At 48.2% G+C, this 20,676-nt stretch overlaps 1 protein-coding gene across 1 annotated transcript in view; it reads left to right on the top strand.

Annotated features, from left to right (window-relative positions):
• Positions 1–20,676, top strand: part of LOC115479013 (acid-sensing ion channel 1C-like) — a 188,406-nt gene that overhangs the window by 117,197 nt on the left and 50,533 nt on the right. The window contains exons 2-3 of the mRNA XM_030217114.1: positions 3,143–3,293; positions 17,701–17,828. Coding sequence (XP_030072974.1) covers positions 3,143–3,293; positions 17,701–17,828 — 279 coding nt within the window. The remainder of the gene's footprint in view (positions 1–3,142; positions 3,294–17,700; positions 17,829–20,676) is intronic.

Genomic DNA, 20,676 nt, shown 5'->3' with positions numbered 1-20,676 from the left:
ACAATCAGGTTGCCATGTATTACACCAACAAGCAGGAGGGCGCTGGAGCTCGCCCTCTGTGTCAGGAAGCTGTTCAGATGTGGCTTTGGGCACGCCGTCATGGCATGTTTCTCCAAGCCACTTATCTGGTAGGCGTTAACAACAATCTGGCCGACAGGCTGAGCATGGTAATGCAACCTCACGAGTGGTCCCTGAACATGAGTGTAGCCCGCAAGATCTTCCGAGGGTGGGGCACCCCCTCAGTGGATCTTTTAGCCGCTCAGATCAATCAGAAGGTCCCTCAGTTCTGTTTCAGGCTTCAGGCCCATGACAGACTAGCGTTGGATGTCTTTCTCCTTCATTGGGGAACAGGCCTTCTGTATGCGTGTCCTCCCATACCTCAAGTAGGGAAGACTTCGTTGAAACTCAAGCAAGACCGCGGAACCATGATTCTCATTGCTCCTTTTTGGCCAAGCCAAATTTGGTTCCCTATTCTTCTGGAGTGATCCTCCAAAGAACCGTGGAGATTGGAGTGTTTTCCAACCCTCATCACCCAGAACGAGGGGTCGCTTCTACATCCCAGCCTCCAGTCTCTGGCTGTCACGGCCTGGATGTTGAGAGCTTAGAATTCGCCTCCTTGGGTCTTTAAGAGGGTGTCTCCCGGGTCTTGCTTGCTTCCAGGAAAGATTCTACGAAGAGGTGTTATTCCTTCAAATGGAGGAGGTTTGCCATCTGGTGTGACAGCAAGGCCATAAATCCTCTTTCTTGTCCTACACAGACCCTGCTTGAATACCTTCTACACTTGTCAGAGTCTGGTCTCAAGATCAACTCCGTAAGGGTTCATCTCAGTGCAATTAGTGCTTATCATCGGCGTGTAGAGGGTAAGCCTATCTCTGGACAGCCTTTAGTTGTCCGCTTCATGAGAGGTCTGTTTTTGTCAAAGGTCCCGGTCAAACCTCCACCAGTGTCATGGGATCTCAATGTCGTTCTCAACCAGCTGATGAAAGCTCCTTTTGAACCTCTGAATTCCTGCCATCTGAAGTACTTGACCTGGAAGGTCATTTTGTTGGTGGCTGTTACTTCAGGCCTTAGTAGTGCATGCATCTTATACTAAGTTTCATCACAACAAAGTAGTCCTCCGCACGCACCCTAAGTTCCTGCTGAAGGTGGTGTCGGAGTTCCATCTGAACCAGTCAATTGTCTTGCCAACATTTTTTTCCCGTCCTCATGCCCACCCTGGCGAAAGCAGTTTGCACACCTTGGACTGCAAGAGAGCATTGGCCTTTTACGTGGAGCAGACAAAGCCCTTCAGACAGGTCGCCCAGTTGTTTGTTTCTTTCGATCCCAATAGGAGGGAAGTCACCATCGGAAAACGCACAATCTCAAATTGGCTAGCAGATTGCATTTCGTTCACTTATGCCCAAGCTGGGCTGACTCTGGAGGGCCATGTCACGGCTCACAATGTTAGAGCCATGGCTGCGTCGGTGGCTCACTTAAAGTCAGCCTCCATTGAAGAGATTTGAAAGGCTGCAACATGGTCATCAGGCCACACATTCACATCTCACTACTGCCTTCAGCAGGATACCTGACACAACAGTCGGTTTGGGCAGTCAGTGCTGCAGAATCTGTTCGGGGTCTAGAATCCAACTCCAACCCCCTAGGCCCATTTTTTATTCTGTTCCAGGCTGCACTCTTGGCTAGTTGTTTATGGTTTCAGCTCAATCTAAGTTATGTCCTCGCCGTTGCGAGGCCCTATTGACCAATGTTCATTGTTTGGAGTGAGCCTGGATGCTAGGAATACCCCACATGTGAGAACAAGCAGCCTGCTTGTCCTCAGAGAAAGCGAAGATACTTACCTGTAGCAGGTATTCTCCGAGGACAGCAGGCTAATTGTTCTCACACACCCACCCACCTCCCCTTTGGAGTTGTTATTTATCTATTTCTATGCTTTTTGATTTAACTGAAGGGGCACGCTCTCGCAATGGGCGGGAAGTGTTCTGCGCATGTGCTGTGCGCGCTGCACATGCGCCAGAAGACTCTGGCAAAACTTTGGTGTTTTTTGCTTGCAAAATTTGCTGCTTCCTGGGCCGACGCGGACGTCGACCCACGTGAGAACAATCAACCTGCTGTCCTCGGAGAATACCTGCTACAGGTAAGTATCTTCGCTTTATTGATTTTCTGGTTTTATTCTACTTTGACCTATATTTTATTTTGTAAAGGTAGTATAGTAAATGACAACATGTTAGGATTTCATTCAATATAATTTGAAAATCTGCTAGACCATCAAGGCATCTAGCTTTTCAGAATGGCATAGGGTTTGATATCCAGATCTTCAGATGGGAACAGGGTTGGGTATCCAGCTGCACAGAAGGCAATAGGGTTGAGTTTCCAGCTGTTCAGGTGGGAACAGAGCTGGGTATCTATCTGTTTAGAGTGGGATAGAGTTTGGGTATCCAGATGTTCAGATGGGAACAGGGTTGTGCTGTTCAGAATGCATTGGATTGGGTATCTAGTTACAGAATGGTATAAAGTTGGGTATTCAGTTGTACGGAATGCGATAGGGTTGGATATCCAGATCTTTAGATGGGAACAGGGTTGGGGTTGAGTTTCCAGCTGTTCAGATGGAAACAGAGCTGGATATCTATCTGTTCAGAATTAGATAGAGTTTGGGTGTCCAGATGTTGTGCTTCTACCTGTTCAGAATGCCATTGGGTTGGGTATACAACTATACAGAATGGTATAAGATTGGGTATTCAGTTGTTCGGAATGGGATATGGTTTGATATCCAGATCTTCAGATGGGAACAGGGTTGGGTATCTATCTGTTCAGAATGGGTTAGAGTTTGGGTATCCAGATGTTCAAATGGAATCAGGGTTGTGCTTCTAGCTTTTCGGAATGCCATTGAGTTGGGTATCCAGCTATACAGAATGGTATCAAGTTTGGTATTCAGTTGTTTGGAATGGGATAGGGTTGGATATCCAGATATTCAGATGGGAAAAGGGTTGGGTATCCAGCTGTACAGAAGGCAATGGGGTTGAGTTACCAGTTTTTCAGAAGGGGTGCATAATCTTGGACTCTGTGCATTTTTCCCCCAGCAGTTCAGAGGTGCATCAGGTTCAGAAGTTACTAACCTCTTATTCTCTTTAATTTGTTTTTTCTTCAGATCTTTACCCGGTATGGGAAGTGTTACACCTTTAACTCAGGGAAGGAAGGGCATGAGATACTGACGACACTGAAGGGAGGGACTGGGAATGGTCTGGAGCTTATGCTGGACATTCAACAGGATGAATACCTGCCTGTCTGGGGTGAAACAGGTGAGAAGCACTGTATATTATCTTCATCCATCGTAGTGACTCCTTTTCCCATTTATCACCACCTCACAGTGGGCATGAAGGTAATGGGCTACATCTTCAAGGACTTACTTCTTAGGCAGGAAAAAATAGAATTAACCTGCAATTATCAGCCCTATCTGGGTAAGTGGATTTTCAGCCACTTGAAATTAAATTTCATGATGTGAGGATTCTTGTCCCTTTGAAAAAAAAGGTTATTTCAGGGTTGGTGGAGGGACACATTGTTGGGTCATGTTTGTCATTTAGATGCATATATTTAATTTTCAGAGGGGTATGCATGCCATAGGAATGTTTCTAATGTGCTTCTTATGCCATCATTTTCAAACATGGAAAGATGTGCAAGTAATTTTAGCCATGTTGTCAGCCAATATTCAAACAAAACATACATGGAGGTCTTAAGTCTGACAACTGGCTGTGTTTGTGTGGGGATGAAAAGTCCACGTATATCCCTCCAGTTAGCTGTCCGCATGGAAAAGTTACCTGTATAACTATAAAACCCTTCTCTTCATCATCACACCCTATTCTTAACTTCCATGCAATGTCAAAAAATGCAACAAGATTGTGTATGCAGATGTTCAGAATGTAATATGGTTGAGCATCTTGCTGTTCACAAAGCGATGAACTTAAGTATCTCATTGTTGAAAGCCGATGGGGTTGAGTATCTTGCTGTTCAAAAGCTGATGGGATTGAGTATGTCACTTTTCAGATTCTGATGGGGTTGAGTATCTCGCTGTTCGGAAGCCGATGGGGTTGAGTATCTTACTGTTCGGAAGACGATGGGGTTGAGTATCTTGCTGTTCGGAAGACGATGGGGTTGAGTATGTCGCTTTTCAGATTCTGATGGGGTTGAGTATCTCGCTGTTCGGAAGCCGATGAGGTTGAGTATCTCACTGTTTGGAAGACGATGGGGTTGAGTATTTCATTGTTCGGAAGGTTTGCATAATCAAGGACTCTATGGATTTTCCACATTTCCAAGTTTGTTAATATCTGTCCTAAGACATCTCTTCCATGACCTGTCATAAGCGACAAGTCTTGCAATGCCTTATATCCTGGCTGTGATGCAGGAGGACAGTCTTTTACCCGTTGCTCCCCAATATTGTGCAGTGGAATTGTTTAATTCTTTCACTCCCACCTCCATCCCTTTGCTGGCACACACCCCTACAAATGTCCTGATCAATCCTAATATAAACTATTACTTATCGTTTTATAGGGCTACTGGACATATGAAGAGATGTACAGTGGTAATATGGGAGAATTATGTAACTGGGTGCTATAAGTTGGACACCAAAATCAGACGGGCTGTAAGCCTGTTCTATGAGAGCCTTTCCGCACATAAGTTAACGAATGAAAAATACTGTACATCAATAATAGGCATAAATGCACTAAATGTAGCACTTTAGCATGTAGCTCACAGAAGACGAAAATGATAAAGAGGATGAGACGACTTCTGTATGAGGAAAGGCTAAAGCAACTTGGGCTCTTCAGCTTGGAGAAAAGATGGCTGAGGGGAGATATGATAGAGGTCTATAAAATAATGAGTGGAGTGGAACGGGCAGATGTGAATCGCTTGTTTACTCTTTCCAAAAATACTAGGACTAGGGGGCATGCAATGAAGCTACAAAGTAGTAAATTTACAACAAACTGGAGAAAATATTTCTTCACTCGATGTGTAATTAAACTCTGGAATTCATTGTCAGAGAATATGGTAAAAATCAGTTAGCTTAGCAGGGTTTAAAAAAGGTTTGGATAATTTCCTAAAAGAAAAGTCCATAAGCGAGGAAGTGACGTCACCGTCGGAGATGGAAACCTGAATCCATAGCTCCGTCGGGGCAGCGAAGAAATCAGCGCTATTTCCCGGTTCCCAACCCCCCGAGTTTGGCGGTTTTGAGGGCAGAAAGAAGCGATGGCGACAAGAAAACGGCTGGAAAAGTTTAAATTCGCCGCGACACAGAAGGACAAGGCGGCGAACACGAGCCGCTCCCAGAAGAAAGCCAGCAACAAAATGGCCGCCGCGGATTCTGGCTCTGAAACGGAGGACCCGGTAGAACAGCTGGAAAGTGATACGGAGCTGACGAAGAAGGAGGTAGCGAGGTGGTTTAAAGCTTTAAAAGCTGAGATGTCGGCGGTCCGGAAAACTATTCGGGAGGCGGTCACAGACATTCAAAAAGAGGTGAGAGAGATCGGAGGCAGGGTGGAGCAGGTGGAAGACACGTTGGAGCACGTGGAGGGAGAAATAGAGGGCTTGCGCACTGCTCTCACGATTGTGCAAGCCAAAAAAGCAAAAATGCAATTGGAGCTGGAAGATTTGGAAAATCGTTCCAGAAGGAACAATTTGAGATTTAAAGGAGTCCCTGAAACGGACCAGAATAAAGACTGTGCACAGGTGGTTCGAGAAATTTGTGCCAGAATACTGGATATAGGCACGGAGGGGCAGACTAATATGGATGAGTCTGATATAAGGTTTGATCGGGTACATCGGAGTCTGGGGCCCAGGAGAGATCTGCAACCTAGGGACATTGTAGTATGCTTTAAAGACTATACTATCAAAGATAAGATATGGAAGACAGCTAGATCCCAGGGTGAAATTCTCTGGGATAATCATAAAATCATGGTGTTCCAAGATATGGCGCTGGGTACCCTTCAGAGGCGAAGAGAATTCAAAGATCTGACCACCTATCTCCAGCAGTCCAATTTCCGATATCGCTGGATCTTCCATTTTGGTCTCCAGTTCACAGCTGATGGCACCACCCGACGAGTGGTTACGCTGGGAGAGGCTTGGAAAGTTCTCACCGAACTGGGTTATACAAACCTACCCCCGGAGGCTTCGGGGGGGGGGGGGTCTCGAGTACGTCAGTTAAGACAAAGAAGGGGTCATCCTGGCAGAAAGTGCGCCCACGAAGAGAGATCACTTCACAGTTATCAGCAGCGACCAGAGCACCATGAATGGACGTGAGAAAGAACTTGGGGTTTTCATGGTTTCAGTTACCTCATGGGTTTAATGGGGTATTGTTTAGAAAGTATGGTATGCAGGTGGGGGGACAATGTTGGAGCTGTTATAGGATGTTTGCTCTATAGTTGAAAGGGTTCTGGGGGTTAAGCAGCAATACTTGAATCTTGGGGGGAGGGGTCTGGGAAATGTTGTTGGGGGGGGGAGAGGGTGATGAGCTCCGGCGGGGAGTAACTTCCTCAACATTATTGGCTGGCGGCAATTGGCTCAGTCCAGCAGAGGGGGGGAGGGGGGGTGGGAGGGAAGGGGATTAAGGGTTTGCACATTGGGTCATGGAATGTTAATGGGATGAATTCCCCACTGAAGCGAAGTTTGATACATCGTGAATTGCAGAAACTTAATTGGGATATTATATTATTGCAGGAAACACACATTCAAAAGAGGGATGCACATTTACTTAAACATCGGGGATATAGTGACTGTATCATACACTTTGATGCTAGAGGGGGTAAGGTGGGAGGTTTAGTGATTTACATTCGTAAACATATTCCATTTGTAACAGAGGAAGTATACAGGGATGCTCTGGGAAGGTGCCTGGCGATTAGGGGTCAGTTGTATGGCAAGGAGGTGACCATAGTAAATATATATGCTCCTAATTCAGGACAGGGAGAATTTTTTGCCCGGATACATAAGGAACTCTTCCAGTTTCAGAAAGGGGGGATGATCTTGGGTGGGGATTTTAATACTAGTATGACATCAATGGATCATTCAAAGGGGTTGGTCGATATGTCCTCGGCCCACTGCACACAGTTAAAATCACTTGTTTCCAACTTAGATTTAGTGGATGTCTGGAGGCTTAGGCATCCGAGCCAGCGGTCTTATACCTTTTTCTCTCATTCTCAGAATACCTATACAAGAATTGACATGGTGTGGTGTAGCCGCCAATTATGGGATCAAGTGGCTGAATCACATGTTGGGTCCATTTCCACATCTGACCATGCCCCCGTGGAGCTTGAGCTTAAGGGTCTGACAGAGGAAAGGCGCCAACTCTTTTGGAGATTAAATGAACTGATTCTGGGGGATAGTAGGGTGCGGGAGGATATTCGTCAGGTCATTCAGAATTACATGCTTATGAATGACACTGGTGAGGTTCTGGATGGTACATTGTGGGATGCCCTGAAGGGTGTGGTGAGGGGCCATCTCATTAAATGGGGAGCACGGAAAAAGAGGCAACGAGAAAATAGGGAATTGGAATTACGGGCACGACTAGCGAAGTTGGAATGTCGTCATCAGGAGGGAGGTTCAGGGGTAGTCCTGAGAGAGTTAAGACAGTGCAGGGTGGAATTAGAGAAATTGCAGGTAGAACGGGTGGAGTTTTTACGTACGATACTCCAGCAAAAATTTTATGAATTCGGTAATAAGTCTGGACGGATGCTGGCTAATCTCCTGAGGCATAGACAAAGGGGCCACACAATAACAAAAATTAAAGGGGCGGGTGATAAGATGTATTTTGGGGATGGAGAAATCAGAGATCAGTTTGAAAAATTTTATCAGGTTTTATATCGCAGTGAGAGGGGGGCAGAGGGGGGAGAAATTAGGAAGAGTTTAGGGGAGTTGCGCCTTCCTAGGCTGTCAAGTTTGGAACGCAAGCAGCTGGATGCCCCATTTCATCTTGAAGAGATTCAACGGGTGATTAAGGGACTCCAAGGAGGGAAGGCGCCCGGCCTGGACGGATATTCTGCCAGGTTCTATAAGACTTTTGTTGGGGAGGTGGGGCCCATGTTGCTGAGGGTTGGGAATGCGTGCTTTGCTGGCCAATCGTTGCCCGTGAGCATGCATGAAGCAGGGATTTCCCTGCTATTGAAACTAGGAAGGGACCCGGCGGTATGTGGCTCCTATCGCCCCATCTCACTGATAAACTTAGATGTTAAGATCTTATCCAAGGTAGTTGCCGATAGGTTAGGAAAGGTCCTGCCTATGCTGATTCACACTGACCAATCAGGGTTTGTCATGGGGCGGCAGGTGGCAGATAACATCAGACGCACCCTACGTGTTATGTGGGTAGCCCAACAGAGGGGGACTCCAGTGGCTTTTTTGAGTACGGATGCAGATAAAGCGTTCGATAGGGTGGAATGGCCCTATTTATGGGAAGTGCTGGAACATCTGGGGTTTGGCCAGGGGTTGATAGGGTGGCTACAACGGTTATACGAGAAGCCCGTGGCAAGAATTAAAGTAAATGGGGGGTATACATCAGCTTTCCAGATTGAACGGGGTACTAGACAGGGGTGTCCGCTGTCACCACTGCTATTCGCACTATCGATTGAGCCTTTGGCTCAGAGGGTGCGGGAATCAGTTGACATTCCAGGAATCATGATAGGTGGCTCTGAACACAAATTGGCTTTATTTGCTGATGACGTGTTATTTTTTGTAAATAACCCGGGGTTGAATCTCCCTATGTTGTTGGCAGAGTTGGAAGAGTTCAGTAGGCTCTCTGGTTTTAAGATAAACTATGATAAATCTGAAATGATCGGGGTGTCTATAGCACAGCATAGGATGGAAGAGCTCTCACATAATTTTCCTTTTAGATTGCGGAGGGATAATATTAAATATTTAGGAGTTAAAATACCTGTTCAGATCTCTCAGCTATATCAGCTAAATTATATACCGTTGTACCATCAAATACGTAAGGATATGGAGGGCTGGATGGGAAAGTGGCTGTCCTGGTGGGGAAGGATAGCATCGATTAGGATGAATGTATTGCCTAGACTTTTGTTTTTGTTTCAGACATTGCCTGTAGAGGTCCCTGGGCGGGAGTTGAGGAAATTACAACAAGCTATATTGAAGTTTATTTGGGGGGGCAAAGCTCCGAGGCTCAGTAGGAAGCTGCTTTGGCGGTCGACAGAGTTGGGTGGGAGAGGGGTCCCGAACCTTGAGTGGTATTATTGGGCAGCACAACTGAAACTTATATCCACGTGGGGTCAGGAGAAATGGTCAGTGGCAGCACACATGGATCAGGAGATGGTGCAGCAGTATAGCTTGAAGTCAGTTATATGGGCCTCTTCGACTTACCCCACTTTTGGCAGGCTTTCTACCAATCCGTTTGTTGGGCATCTATTGACACTATGGGGATCCCTTAGGGCACGCTTTTGGAAAGCTAGAACTACATCTACTTACGCTTATATTCGGGGGGAACCCACATTCAGGGTGGGGTTGGGAAACCCGGTGGCAAAGAGGTGGGCTGAGAGGGGCTTATTGAGGTTTCGAGATCTATTAGAAGATGGGAAAATGAGATTGTTTACAGAGCTTAAGGAAGACTATGGGGTTTTGGATGGGGATAGATTCTTTTACCTACAGGTCCAACATTACATTTATACACAAGGATGGTTACGAAAGGACCCAGAGGATTATGAAGAATTAGAGAATTTGTGGGGCTCTTTGGGGACAATGAAGGGAGTTATATCTATGTTGTATAAATTTATAAGGGGTAGGAATTTTGAGAAGTGTTTGTATATGACTCGATGGGAAAGTGATTTGCAGAAGGAGCTAACAGTTCATGAGTGGAAGGCCATTATTTTGGAAGTTAACAAAGCATCGACATGTGTGTTGCTGAAAGAAAATGCCTTTAAAGTCCTCTCAAGATGGTATTTTACCCCACACAGATTGCATGTGATGTTTCCAGGGGCTTCACAGTATTGTTGGAGATGTTTAACGGAAGTGGGAACTTTCTTACATATTTGGTGGTCCTGTGGGAAATTACAATTGTACTGGCAAACTATTGCTGCAAAGATAACTGCCCACACAGGTAAGGCCTTTTTGTGCGAGCCTCAGTGGTGCCTGTTGGGCTTAGGGAACAGACGAGGAGCTATTTGGCAGAGACGTCTAAAGAGGATGTGCCTGACAGCTGCAAAGAGTGTCATTGCCCGGTTTTGGAAACAACAAGAGGCACCAACAGAGCAAGACTGGCTTCTAAAACTTTCCCTTATTGGGGAGATGGAGAAACTAACTGACAAAAGGGTGGGAAATTATAATATGAATGATGAACTCTGGACTCAATTAAGAGCTATGACCCAAGTGAGTTAGCAATAGGTGCATGATGAGAGAGGGGAGGGGGGATAGGGAGGGTGAGGGGGGTTTGGGGAAGGGTGGGGGGGGGGGGGAGAAATGAAAATTAAAGTATGTATTTGTTTACTTGCAGATTTATTGTTGGTTAATAAAAAATAATGTTTAAAAAAAAAAAGAAAAGTCCATAAGCCATTATTAAGATGGCCTTGGGAAAATCCACTGCTTATTTCTAGGATAAGTAGCATAAAATCTGTTTTACTGTTCTGGGATCTTGCCAGGTACTTTTGACCTGGATTGGCCACTGTTGGAAACAGGATATTGGGATTGATGGACCTTCGGTCTGTCCCAGAATGGCAACGTTTATGTTCTGTAAGTTATGGAGGAAATTCTATAAATGGTTCTCAAAATTCAGTGCCGAAAAAAACCCGGCACAAAGCACAATTCTGTAAAGGGCGCAGGCTTAGCGCCAATCCCCACGCCTAACTTTAGGCACGAGATGTACGCCTACTGAAGCCTGGCGTAAATGCTGGTGCCCAAGTTAGGCGTGCTGAGACAGTAGTAACTATGAGCACAATGTTTTGCAATGCCCCGACATGCCCATGACCACACCCCCTTTTGAGTTACGCACTAGTAGAGTTAGACGCCCTGCTTTATAGAACAGCGCACAGCCAGAGGAGTGTGCCAGGGCCGCCGAGAGACTGGGCCGGGCCCAGGGCAAGGCCGCACCCCCCCCCCCCCCCCCGAGGTCGCTGCTGCTGCTGCCTCCTCCACCCGCCCCCCCCCCCGTCCACCACCGGGCCAGGCCCCCTGCATTGAAATCACAGCGCCTCTCACCTTCGTGTGAAAGCGCTGCAGGCAGCAGATCACCTCCCTTCGGCCCTCCTTCCCTCCGTGTCCCGCCCTCGTGGAAGTTACATCAGACGAGGGCGGGACACAGGGAGGGAAGGAGGCCCGAAGGGAGGCGATCTGCTGCCCTGCTGTCTGCAGCGCTTTGACACGGAGGTGAGAGGCTCTGTGATTTCAATGCAGGGGGCCTGGCCAGGTGGCAGACGGTCGACAACGGAGGGTGGGTGGGACTGCAGCGTCGGGCCCCCCTTGGAGGCCCGGGCCCGGGGAATTTTGTCCCCCCCCTGCCCCCCTCTCGGCAGCTATGTCGTGCGCAAATTTTAATGAGGTCCAATTAACTTTGATCATTGGTTATTAGCACCCCAATTATTGAGAGGTAAGGGCTCGTTACTCAAGTCCCGCTCATCTTTCATGCACAAAAGTTCTTCTCCCCCTAAACTGTACTGTTCCTTCAAGCTTTTGTAGCCTAAATGCATGATTCTGCCCTTTTTAGCATTAAACCTTAGCTGCCAAATTCTGGACCATTTGTCAAGCTTTGCTTGGTTCTTCCTCATGTTCCCCACACCATCAATGGCAAAGAGACAAACCTTACCAGACAGAATTTTGCTTATATAATTGTTAAAAAAAACCAGGACTAAGTACCACTGGTAACATCCTTTTCCTCAGCTCCATTTACCACTACTTTGTCACCTTCCAGTCAACCAGTTCCTAACCCAGTCAGTCACTTTAGGGTCCATACCGAGGGCACTCAGTTTATTTATAAGTTATCTGCACAGAACTGGGTCAAAGGCTTTGCTAAAATCTAAATATACCACTTCTAGCACTCTCCCACAATCCAACTTTCTGGTCGCCCAGTCAAAGAAATGAATCAGATTTGTTTGACAAGACCTGCCTCAAGTAACACTGATAAAGACCCTCACAGTCCATCCATTCTGCCCAACAACTCTGTGCGGGCCCCAGCCACCCATGCTTAAGCACTAGTTGTCAAGTTTCCACCATGCCAACCATATAGATAGCCAAACATGACGGAGTCTTGGTTAAAACCACATATCATCTCCAAGAATTGCTGACAGTATTCAACTTAGCAGTCAAGATGTCTTCCCCTTCCCCCTGAACTGCGCTGCACTCTAACTGGCAGCAAGTGACAATAAGGTGATCTACAAAACTGGAGTTGCTAATGCTTCACCTGTCTTTTGCCATATGCAGACCGTAGAAGTCTGTCCAGCATCGGCCTTAGCTCCCCCATGCTGGATCTGGCGAATCTTCTTTCCATCTTTTGCTGTTTGCGGGACGCAGACCATAGGTCTGTCCAGCATCGGCCTTGGTTCCCCCATGCTGGATTTGGCGAATCTATCTTGCTATCTTTTGCTGTTTGCAGGACATAAACCATAGAAGTCTGTCCCAGGAGGAGTAGCCTAGTGGTTAGTGCAGTGGACTTTGATCCTGGGGAACTGAGTTCGATTCCCACTGCAGCTCCTTGTGACTCTGGGCAAGTCACTTAACCCTCCATTGCCCCTGGTACAAAATAAGTACCTGAATATATGTAAACCGCTTTGAATGTAGTTGCAAAAACCTCAGAAAGGCAGTATATCAAGTTCCATTTCCCTTTCCCTGTCCAGTATCGGCCTTAGTTTCCCCATGCTGGATCTGGCAAATCTTCTTTCCATCTTTTGCTGTTTGCAGGACACAGACCGTAAAAGTCTGTGCCTGCCTCAGTTCCTGCAATCGATTAGATTCTAGAAGCCTCACTATTCTCAGTTTTAGAAGTGTTTCCATTAATTTACTTACCAAAATCGTGTAGTTCCCAACCTCTTCCTTTCTCTTTTGTGGAGAGGGACTACATCCAGCCCTCTCCAGTCTTTCAGGACCACTCCCGACTCTAAAGCATTGAAAACTGTCAGCCAGCAGAGCCACTAGAACGTCCCTAAGTTCCGTCAGTACCCGTAGATGTTGTGCCATTCGACCCCATCAATTTGTCCACCTTTAGTTTAGCCAAATCCTCATGAACACAGTTCAGGGACCACCACCTCTCCATTCCGATTTGTATTTGTCTGCTCCCAGCCCTTCAGCTGTCAATACAACAGAATTTTTGTTAAGCAATTCCGTCTTGTCTTAAACATAAACATAGTAAACATAGTAGATGATGGCAGAAAAAGATCTGCACGGTCCATCCAGTCTGCCCAAGAAGATAAATTCATATCTGCCACTTTTTTATTTGTACTGTCCTCTTCAGTGCACAGACCGTATAAGTCTGGCCAGCCCTATACCCGCCTCCCAACCACCGGCTCTGGCACAGACCGTATAAGTCTGCCCAGCACTATCCTCACCTCCCAACCACCGGCTCTGGCACAGACCGTATAAGTCTGCCCAGCACTATCCTCGCCTCCCAACCACCAGTCCCGCCTCCCAACCACCAGCTCTGGCACAGACCCTATAAGTCTGCCCAGCACTATCCCCGCCTCCCAACCACCGGCTCTGGCACAGACCGTATAAGTCTGCCCAGCACTATCCCCGCCTCCCAACCACCGGCTCTGGCACAGACCGTATAAGTCTGCCCAGCACTATCCTCGCCTCCCAACCACCAGTCCCGCCTCCCACCACCGGCTCTGGCACAGACCGAATAAGTCTGCCCAGCACTATCCCCGCCTCCCAACCACCGGCTCTGGCACAGACCGTATAAGTCTGCCCAGCACTATCCTCGCCTCCCAACCACCAGTCCCGCCTCCCACCACCGGCTCTGGCACAGACCGTATAAGTCTGCCCAGCACTATCCTCGCCTCCCAACCACCGGCTCTGGCACAGACCGTATAAGTCTGCCCAGCACTATCCTCGCCTCCCAACCACCGGCTCTGGCACAGACCCTATAAGTCTGCCCAGCACTATCCCCGCCTCCCAACTACCAGTCCCGCCTCCCACCACCAGCTCTGGCACAGACCGTATAAGTCTGCCCAGCACTAGTCCCACCTCCCAACCACCAGCCCCAGCACAGACCGTATAAGTCTGCCCAGCACTAGCCCCGCCTCCCAACCACCAGCTCTGCCACCCATTCTAGGCTAAGCTCCTGAGGATCCCTTCCTTCTGCACAAGATTCCTTTATGTTTATCCCACGCATGTTTGAATTCCGTTACCGTTTTCATCTCCACCACCTCCTGCGGGAGGGCATTCCAAGCATCCACTACTCTATCTGTGAAAAAATACCTCCTGACATTTTTCTTGAGACTGCCCCCTTTCAATCTCATTTCATGTCCTCTCGTTCTACCGCCTTCCCATCTCCGGAAAAGGTTCGTTTGCAGATCAATACCTTTCAAATATTTGAACGTCTGTATCATATCACCCCTGTTCTCCTTTCAGCTTTATCATTCCCCTCCCCCCCCCCACTTCATCCTCGAGCCTTTCAATACCACTTTTGCACTTCCTGCTAACACTAACATATCTAAAAAAAATGACTTGTCCCCCCCCCCCCCCCCCACACTCCCACCCCATTTTCCTGTATTGGCTATTTTTTTTCTTCCACTTACATCTTTGCTTTCCTGACTACTCTACCACCTTCTCTTAGCTTTTCCAGATATTGTCGTCTGTCTTCCTCCTTATGCGATTTCTTATCGTTTATGAAGGTTGTTAACCTCTTTTTCCTTACTTTTGTAACTACTATGTTTGGAAATCAAAGCAGCCCCCTTTTCCTTTTATGTACTTTTCTTACAAAAAGGTTTGTTGACCTTACAATAGCTCCTTTCAGCTTTGCCCACTGCTTTCCTACTTCTTCCAGATGTTCCCATGCAGAGGGATTTATCTCAAAATTTAGGTTTTTGTTTTCTTTTTTTCAAAGTCTAGAGCTTTCACTTTTGAATGAACCCTCTCCGCACCTATATTATTACGAAAGCACACCATCTGGCGATCACTGGATGCCAGGTAATCACCTACTATAGCATCGGAAACATTCTCCCCATTAGTAAGCACTAAGTCCAGTATGGCCTTATCCCCATGGGTTCCAGTACCAACTTCTGGAATAGTTCCCCCCTGTAGAGAATTCAGGATCTCCCTGCTCTTAAAAGACCCTACAACGGGGATACCCAGTGGTGTGCTGGAGCAGGCTCTCACAAGCTCACAAGAGCCGGTTGTTAAGTTTTTAAGAATTTTGGGAGCCGGTTGTTAAAGTAGGGCCCTCCATGGCTACTTTAACAACTGGCTCACAAAATGTGGGCTTGGGCCCCCTGCTGAATTCTCTTTTATTTTTGCTGGTGGTGGGGATGCTGAGCCCCGCCAGCCAAGTAAATAGACTGCTGCTGCTCCCTGCTCCTTGTTTCCAGCTCTGGGCAGCAGGCTGGGACTTCTCGAGCATGTGAGAGAAGTTCCAGCATGCTGCTCAGAGCAAGACGTTGGGAGTGGTGGCTGCCAGCAAAGGTATGCCTAGCGTGCCCGCACGAAGGGAGGGAGGAGAGAGAGGCAAGTGTTGCCCCCCCCCCCCCCGGCCACCCCTGGCCCTTCCAAATGCAGAGCTGGCTACGTCCGGAGAAAGAGCCTGTTGTTAAAAATTTACCAGCACACCCCTGGGGATACCCCAATCAACATCTGGCATATTAAAATCACCTATTAGTAGCACTTCCCCTTTCACAGCTATGTTTTGAATGTCTTCAATTAAATCTCTGTCCATTTCTTCTGTGTATATCACATCAATGTAAATACATTTGCCATGCCCTCTTTCCAGACTGATCCACATGGGCTCTTCCTTACCCTGTAGGTCTTGCAATTGTGTGGCTTTAATATTATCTTTAACATATAATTCCATCCCTCTCCCTTTCTCCCTACCCTGTCTTTCCTGAACAGATTATAGCCTGGTATAACTGTATCCCAGTCATGGTTCTCTGTGATCACCACTAAATCCAAATGAGCCTTTTTCATCACAGCCTCTAGATCCAGAATTTCATTTCACATACTATGGGCATTAGTATAGATGGTTTCCCAGATATTATCCCCTTTTCCCATTAGCATAAAGGTATTTATTGTTTCACTTACTTGGGGCTTTTAATCACTCAATCCTGATTCTAATTTAAAGCCCTCTTCAGTAAGGTAGCCAGTCTGCTACTGAAGACAGTTCTCTTCTTTGGTCTCTGCTCAGCAGCCTTTGGAAAATTATTCCATGGTCAGGAAGCTGAAATGCTCTCAATGACACTCTCTGCTCAGCCATGCATTCACGTTCAGGACGTGAGCTTCTCTGCCTTGGCTTTTTACCCTCAACAGCGAGGATCGACAAGAACATTACCTGTGGACCTGCTTCTCTCTTTCTCTCCCAGAGCCATGAAGTCCCTTGTGATAAGGTTGGAGGAGTTCCCAGCAGTGGCGTTCCTAGGGGGGCTGACACCCGGGGCGGATCGCCGATGCGCCCCGCCCCCCCCCCCCCCCCGGGTGCAGCGCCCCCCCACGGAACAGCACGACGACCCCCCCCCGGCAAAAGAACCCCCCTGATCCTCCGGCGAATGAACCCCCTCCCCCGGGTGCACGCCGCTGGGAGGGGGGTGCCGCACGCCTGCCGGCTCTTCGTTTTCATGCTCCCTCTGCCCCGGAACAGGAAGTAACCTGTTCCGGGGCAAAGGGAGCATGAAAACAAAGAGCCAACAGGCGCATGGCACCCCCCCAGCGGCGTGCACCCGGGGCGGACCGCCCCCACCGCCCCTCCCCTTGGTACGCCACTGGTTCCCAGTGGTATAATTTGTGCCATCATGGATGAGCAGCATCAGCTAACAGTCACTAGGCTTGATGAGTTTCCACAAACTGTCTGTAACGTCTCCAATTTTGGCACCTCCAGGGACATCATGTCTGGTCAGCAGATTGACACCTCTGTACCCCTGATAATGGGATCGGCAACCATCACTACTTTTCCTTTCTTAGTAGTCACTGATCTGAAAACCTAGGAATTGTGAGCTTCAGTTTCTCTTGTTGCTGAGTTTAATTACATGTTCAATGAAGAAAAATTTTCTCCGATTCGTTTTAAATTTACTACTTTGTAGCTTCCTTTCGTGACCCCTAGTCCTAGTCCTTCTTTCAAATCAGCTTCTCCTGCACAAACCAAACACCCGCCATTTCCCCTCCTGTGCAAGCAGCAAAGCTTTATGGCATGTACCATTGTGTTCTTACTGTGTAAGTTAAATACCGATTCACGGCACAACCACCAGTCACTCGATATCTCAGCACACCTGGGGCTGAAATCTACTGACCTACTGAGATATGTCCAGATATGTCCAGCCAAGAGGCAGGTTGCCTGAGAAATAATTGCCCCATGCCATACTTAGCAAGCCCAACACAGCAACCAGCCACACACATTAAGGAAGATTTGGAGTAGCAATGTCAAACCTTTAACCCTGAAGTGTCTTGGTTTTTTTTTCCAGCTGGAGCAGGCCTTTCTGCTCTCCCTGGATCTTGCTGCATGATGTCTGTCTTTCCTGCAGATTTTTATTTCCCCCCAGTAACCTCTCTTTTCCATCACTCCTCCCTTTTCCCTCTCCTCTGCTGTGCTCTCAGACGAGACATCCTTCGAAGCGGGAATCAAAGTTCAGATTCACAGCCAGGACGAGCCGCCCTTTATCGACCAGCTAGGGTTCGGCGTGGCTCCGGGATTTCAGACCTTCGTGTCCTGCCAGCAACAGCAAGTATCCAAAGCCAGAAGCATTCAGCAGTCCCTCTTCCTTCCTCTCTTTACCCCATCATGGTCTTCTGCTGTGAGAGCTGGAGTCCTGCTCCAGCTTGAGGGCAGGGTCACTGAGAAACACAGCCAGGCCTGGGGCAGGACTGGACCACTTCACGTGCGCCCCCTCCCCCCACCTGGGTTGCCGCCATCACTTCCCCGCACTTGGGCCGACGCCACTGCACCTTTCTGTCTGCTCCCTCGCTCTGTCCGCTCCTGTACTGCTCCTGTCCGTGGCGGGAGTCAGGACACCGATGACTGCATTAATGCGATATCACGTTAATGCAATCATCTGGGTCCTGGGCGGCATGCAGGAGCAGGAGAGGACAGACCTGGAAGCAGGCAGGAAGAAGCTTTCCGGGCCTGAGCCCAGGGAATTTCCCCACACACACACACTCAGTGGCCCTGCTTGGGAGGCCAGAGAGGCTACAGAGGAAGAGAGTGCAGGACTGGGGTCATTAGAGACAGGAGAGAAGGAGGAGAGTGGGGATAAAGGGCATTCTGGACTGTTGTCTAAGCTGAGCAGAAATTCATTTCAGAACTGCGAGTCGAGAGAGAGAGGTAGGAGAAGCATGAGATCTGGGTGAAAACAGATGTCCACCTTACTCAGTATCTTGTTCCCGATTGCAAGAAGTGGGTGCTTGTACGGAGCAGGGCATGCACAGAGTTCAGAGCTGCTAAGTTCTCCACTTCCAGAAGAAATACTTTAGGCCAGTCTGGACTTTTTATGGGAACTGCAGTGGGTTGACTTCAGTGGGAAGAATCAGGGACTACAAATCCCACGCTACTTTAAGATGTAAGTTGAAAACCAGGACTGGCCATAAAGTGTCCTTCCTGGAACTGCGTAATTTGGCATCTCTGAGCGTTGTCCACCTCTCTTTCACAGCCTTCCATTTTCCAGCAGTAATTAAGCCGGTCACTGATGTATGCCTGGAGTACAGGACATCCCCGTTATAAAAGCCATACCGACTGTTACCTGGGAGTTAAGTGGCGGCCATTGCAAGCCGGCAGTCTGGGAACACAGCAAGCAACTGCCCCTCAGGGTTGCTACATGGCCGGTATTTAGCTGGCATGGTCAGTTTTGATTACAGGAGGTAGTAGCCAGAGGTAGCATTACACCAGCCAGCGTAAGGCCTGGTATGTGTCCACACAGAAGCAGACATTCCCCTTCCGTCTCCAGAAGTCGCCATCTTCATTCTCCAGGTCACCATCTTGATATCCTGCTGCCCCTCAGTGGAGACCTTTTCTTATGAAGCAGGAGCCAGTTCTAGGTAAGGCTTCCAACGGGATCCAGATTCACCCAACAGGGTTCATCCAGTCCTGGGTTCACCCCAGTGCATGCTGAGACTTGTAGTATTGCTTTTCTTAGGGAATGACTACAAGTCCATTCAGTGGGGTAAATCCAGCACTGGATCAACACTGTCAGGCGAATCTAAATTCAGTTTGTAACCCTATCGATGGCCCTTCACAACCTGTTACCTATCACTCATGTGACTACCAGGTCTCCAGTAGAGAGCAGTGTTGGTAAAGTGTGGAGTAAGAGGATCTGCTTTGTGGGAAGGGGTGCAGGGATTGTGAAGGAGTGGGAAAGATGGGGGTGGGGGGGGTCTAGTTATTTGTTTTATGTTTCCAAGTTGGCAATCTTCCTCCTCCTACATGTCCTGATTTCAGATGAAGCTTGCACCATGGGGGGAAGGGGGGAGAGCAGCTGAAGGAATGGGTTGGGGTGGGGGGGGAGAGAGAGAGACTGTGCTCCTCCTAGCCTGCTGCTTCTCTGCCCCAAGAAACTGAGAGGACCATGAAAAAGGGGATGGAGAGGGGAACCAGGGAAATGGATGAGATGAAGGGACTGATGGGGAAGGAAGAGATGGAGAGGAACCTTTGGGGTGAAGCTGGATGGAGATGAATTTACGGAGGATGATGTACTTGAGAGAAAGAAGGAAGAGACAGGGAGATCCAGCAGGGAAACGGAGGGGGGTTAGGAGGAGTGGAGCCTGGAAGGAGCAGAGGGGAGGGGGAAGAGAGAGAGAATTAATAGAAGGGGAAATGGGAGTTGGGGAGGGGGAGAGATGTAGACGATGACTACCAAATCTGCCCTTCCCCTTTATAAAATTCCTTTCTCTTGCTTAAACGGGACACAGAGTATTTTCTTGAAAACCGGGGTTATCCTCTATAAAGTGTGATACCAGCACCCCTCATTCATTTCTCTAATCTGCTTTGAACGAGAGCAAGGAAAAGAGAAAAGAGAGGAGAGAAAGACAAACCAGACCTAAGAGAGGCGAGGTGGAAAGAGAAAGGAGTGCACATGGCAGAAGGTGGAGGAAAATAAGAAGGGGAGGGGGAAGAGGAGGGGTGAGATGTGGCAGACCTCACTGGGAGCCTAGCCAAGGAATACTGGGAGCAGTAAAAGGAGGGCAAGAGAGAGAGAGAGAGAGACAGAGAGGAGAGCTTAGCATAAGCAGAGGCTCCAAGCACTGGGCTCCTCTCAGACAGCAGGCAATAAGAACAGAGTCCCTTTTCCCCAGGGGCGTAGCCAGACAGCAGATTTTGGGTGGGCCTAGGCAAGAAGTGGGTGGGCACCAAGTGTTCTCGCCTCACCCCACTCCAAAAAAACATATCTCAGCTGGCGGGAAGACGCTTCTCTCCACCTTGGCAGTCTGCAGCAGGCATGCACTGAAAACGGAACGTGCGTAGGTGCCAGTATTGTGGAGAGCAACGTTTTTGTTACCATCAGGGGGAAGTCTTCAGCTGGCGGAGCTTGGGATCCCCAACAGCTACTGCTACAAGTGTGCTACTGTTGGGTGGGCCTGAGC

This window comes from Microcaecilia unicolor, chromosome 1, assembly GCF_901765095.1.
Source record: "Microcaecilia unicolor chromosome 1, aMicUni1.1, whole genome shotgun sequence".
Classification (NCBI taxonomy): domain Eukaryota; kingdom Metazoa; phylum Chordata; class Amphibia; order Gymnophiona; family Siphonopidae; genus Microcaecilia; species Microcaecilia unicolor.
The sequence above is the reverse complement of the archived record's forward strand: the minus strand, read 5'-3'. Positions and strand labels throughout refer to the sequence as shown.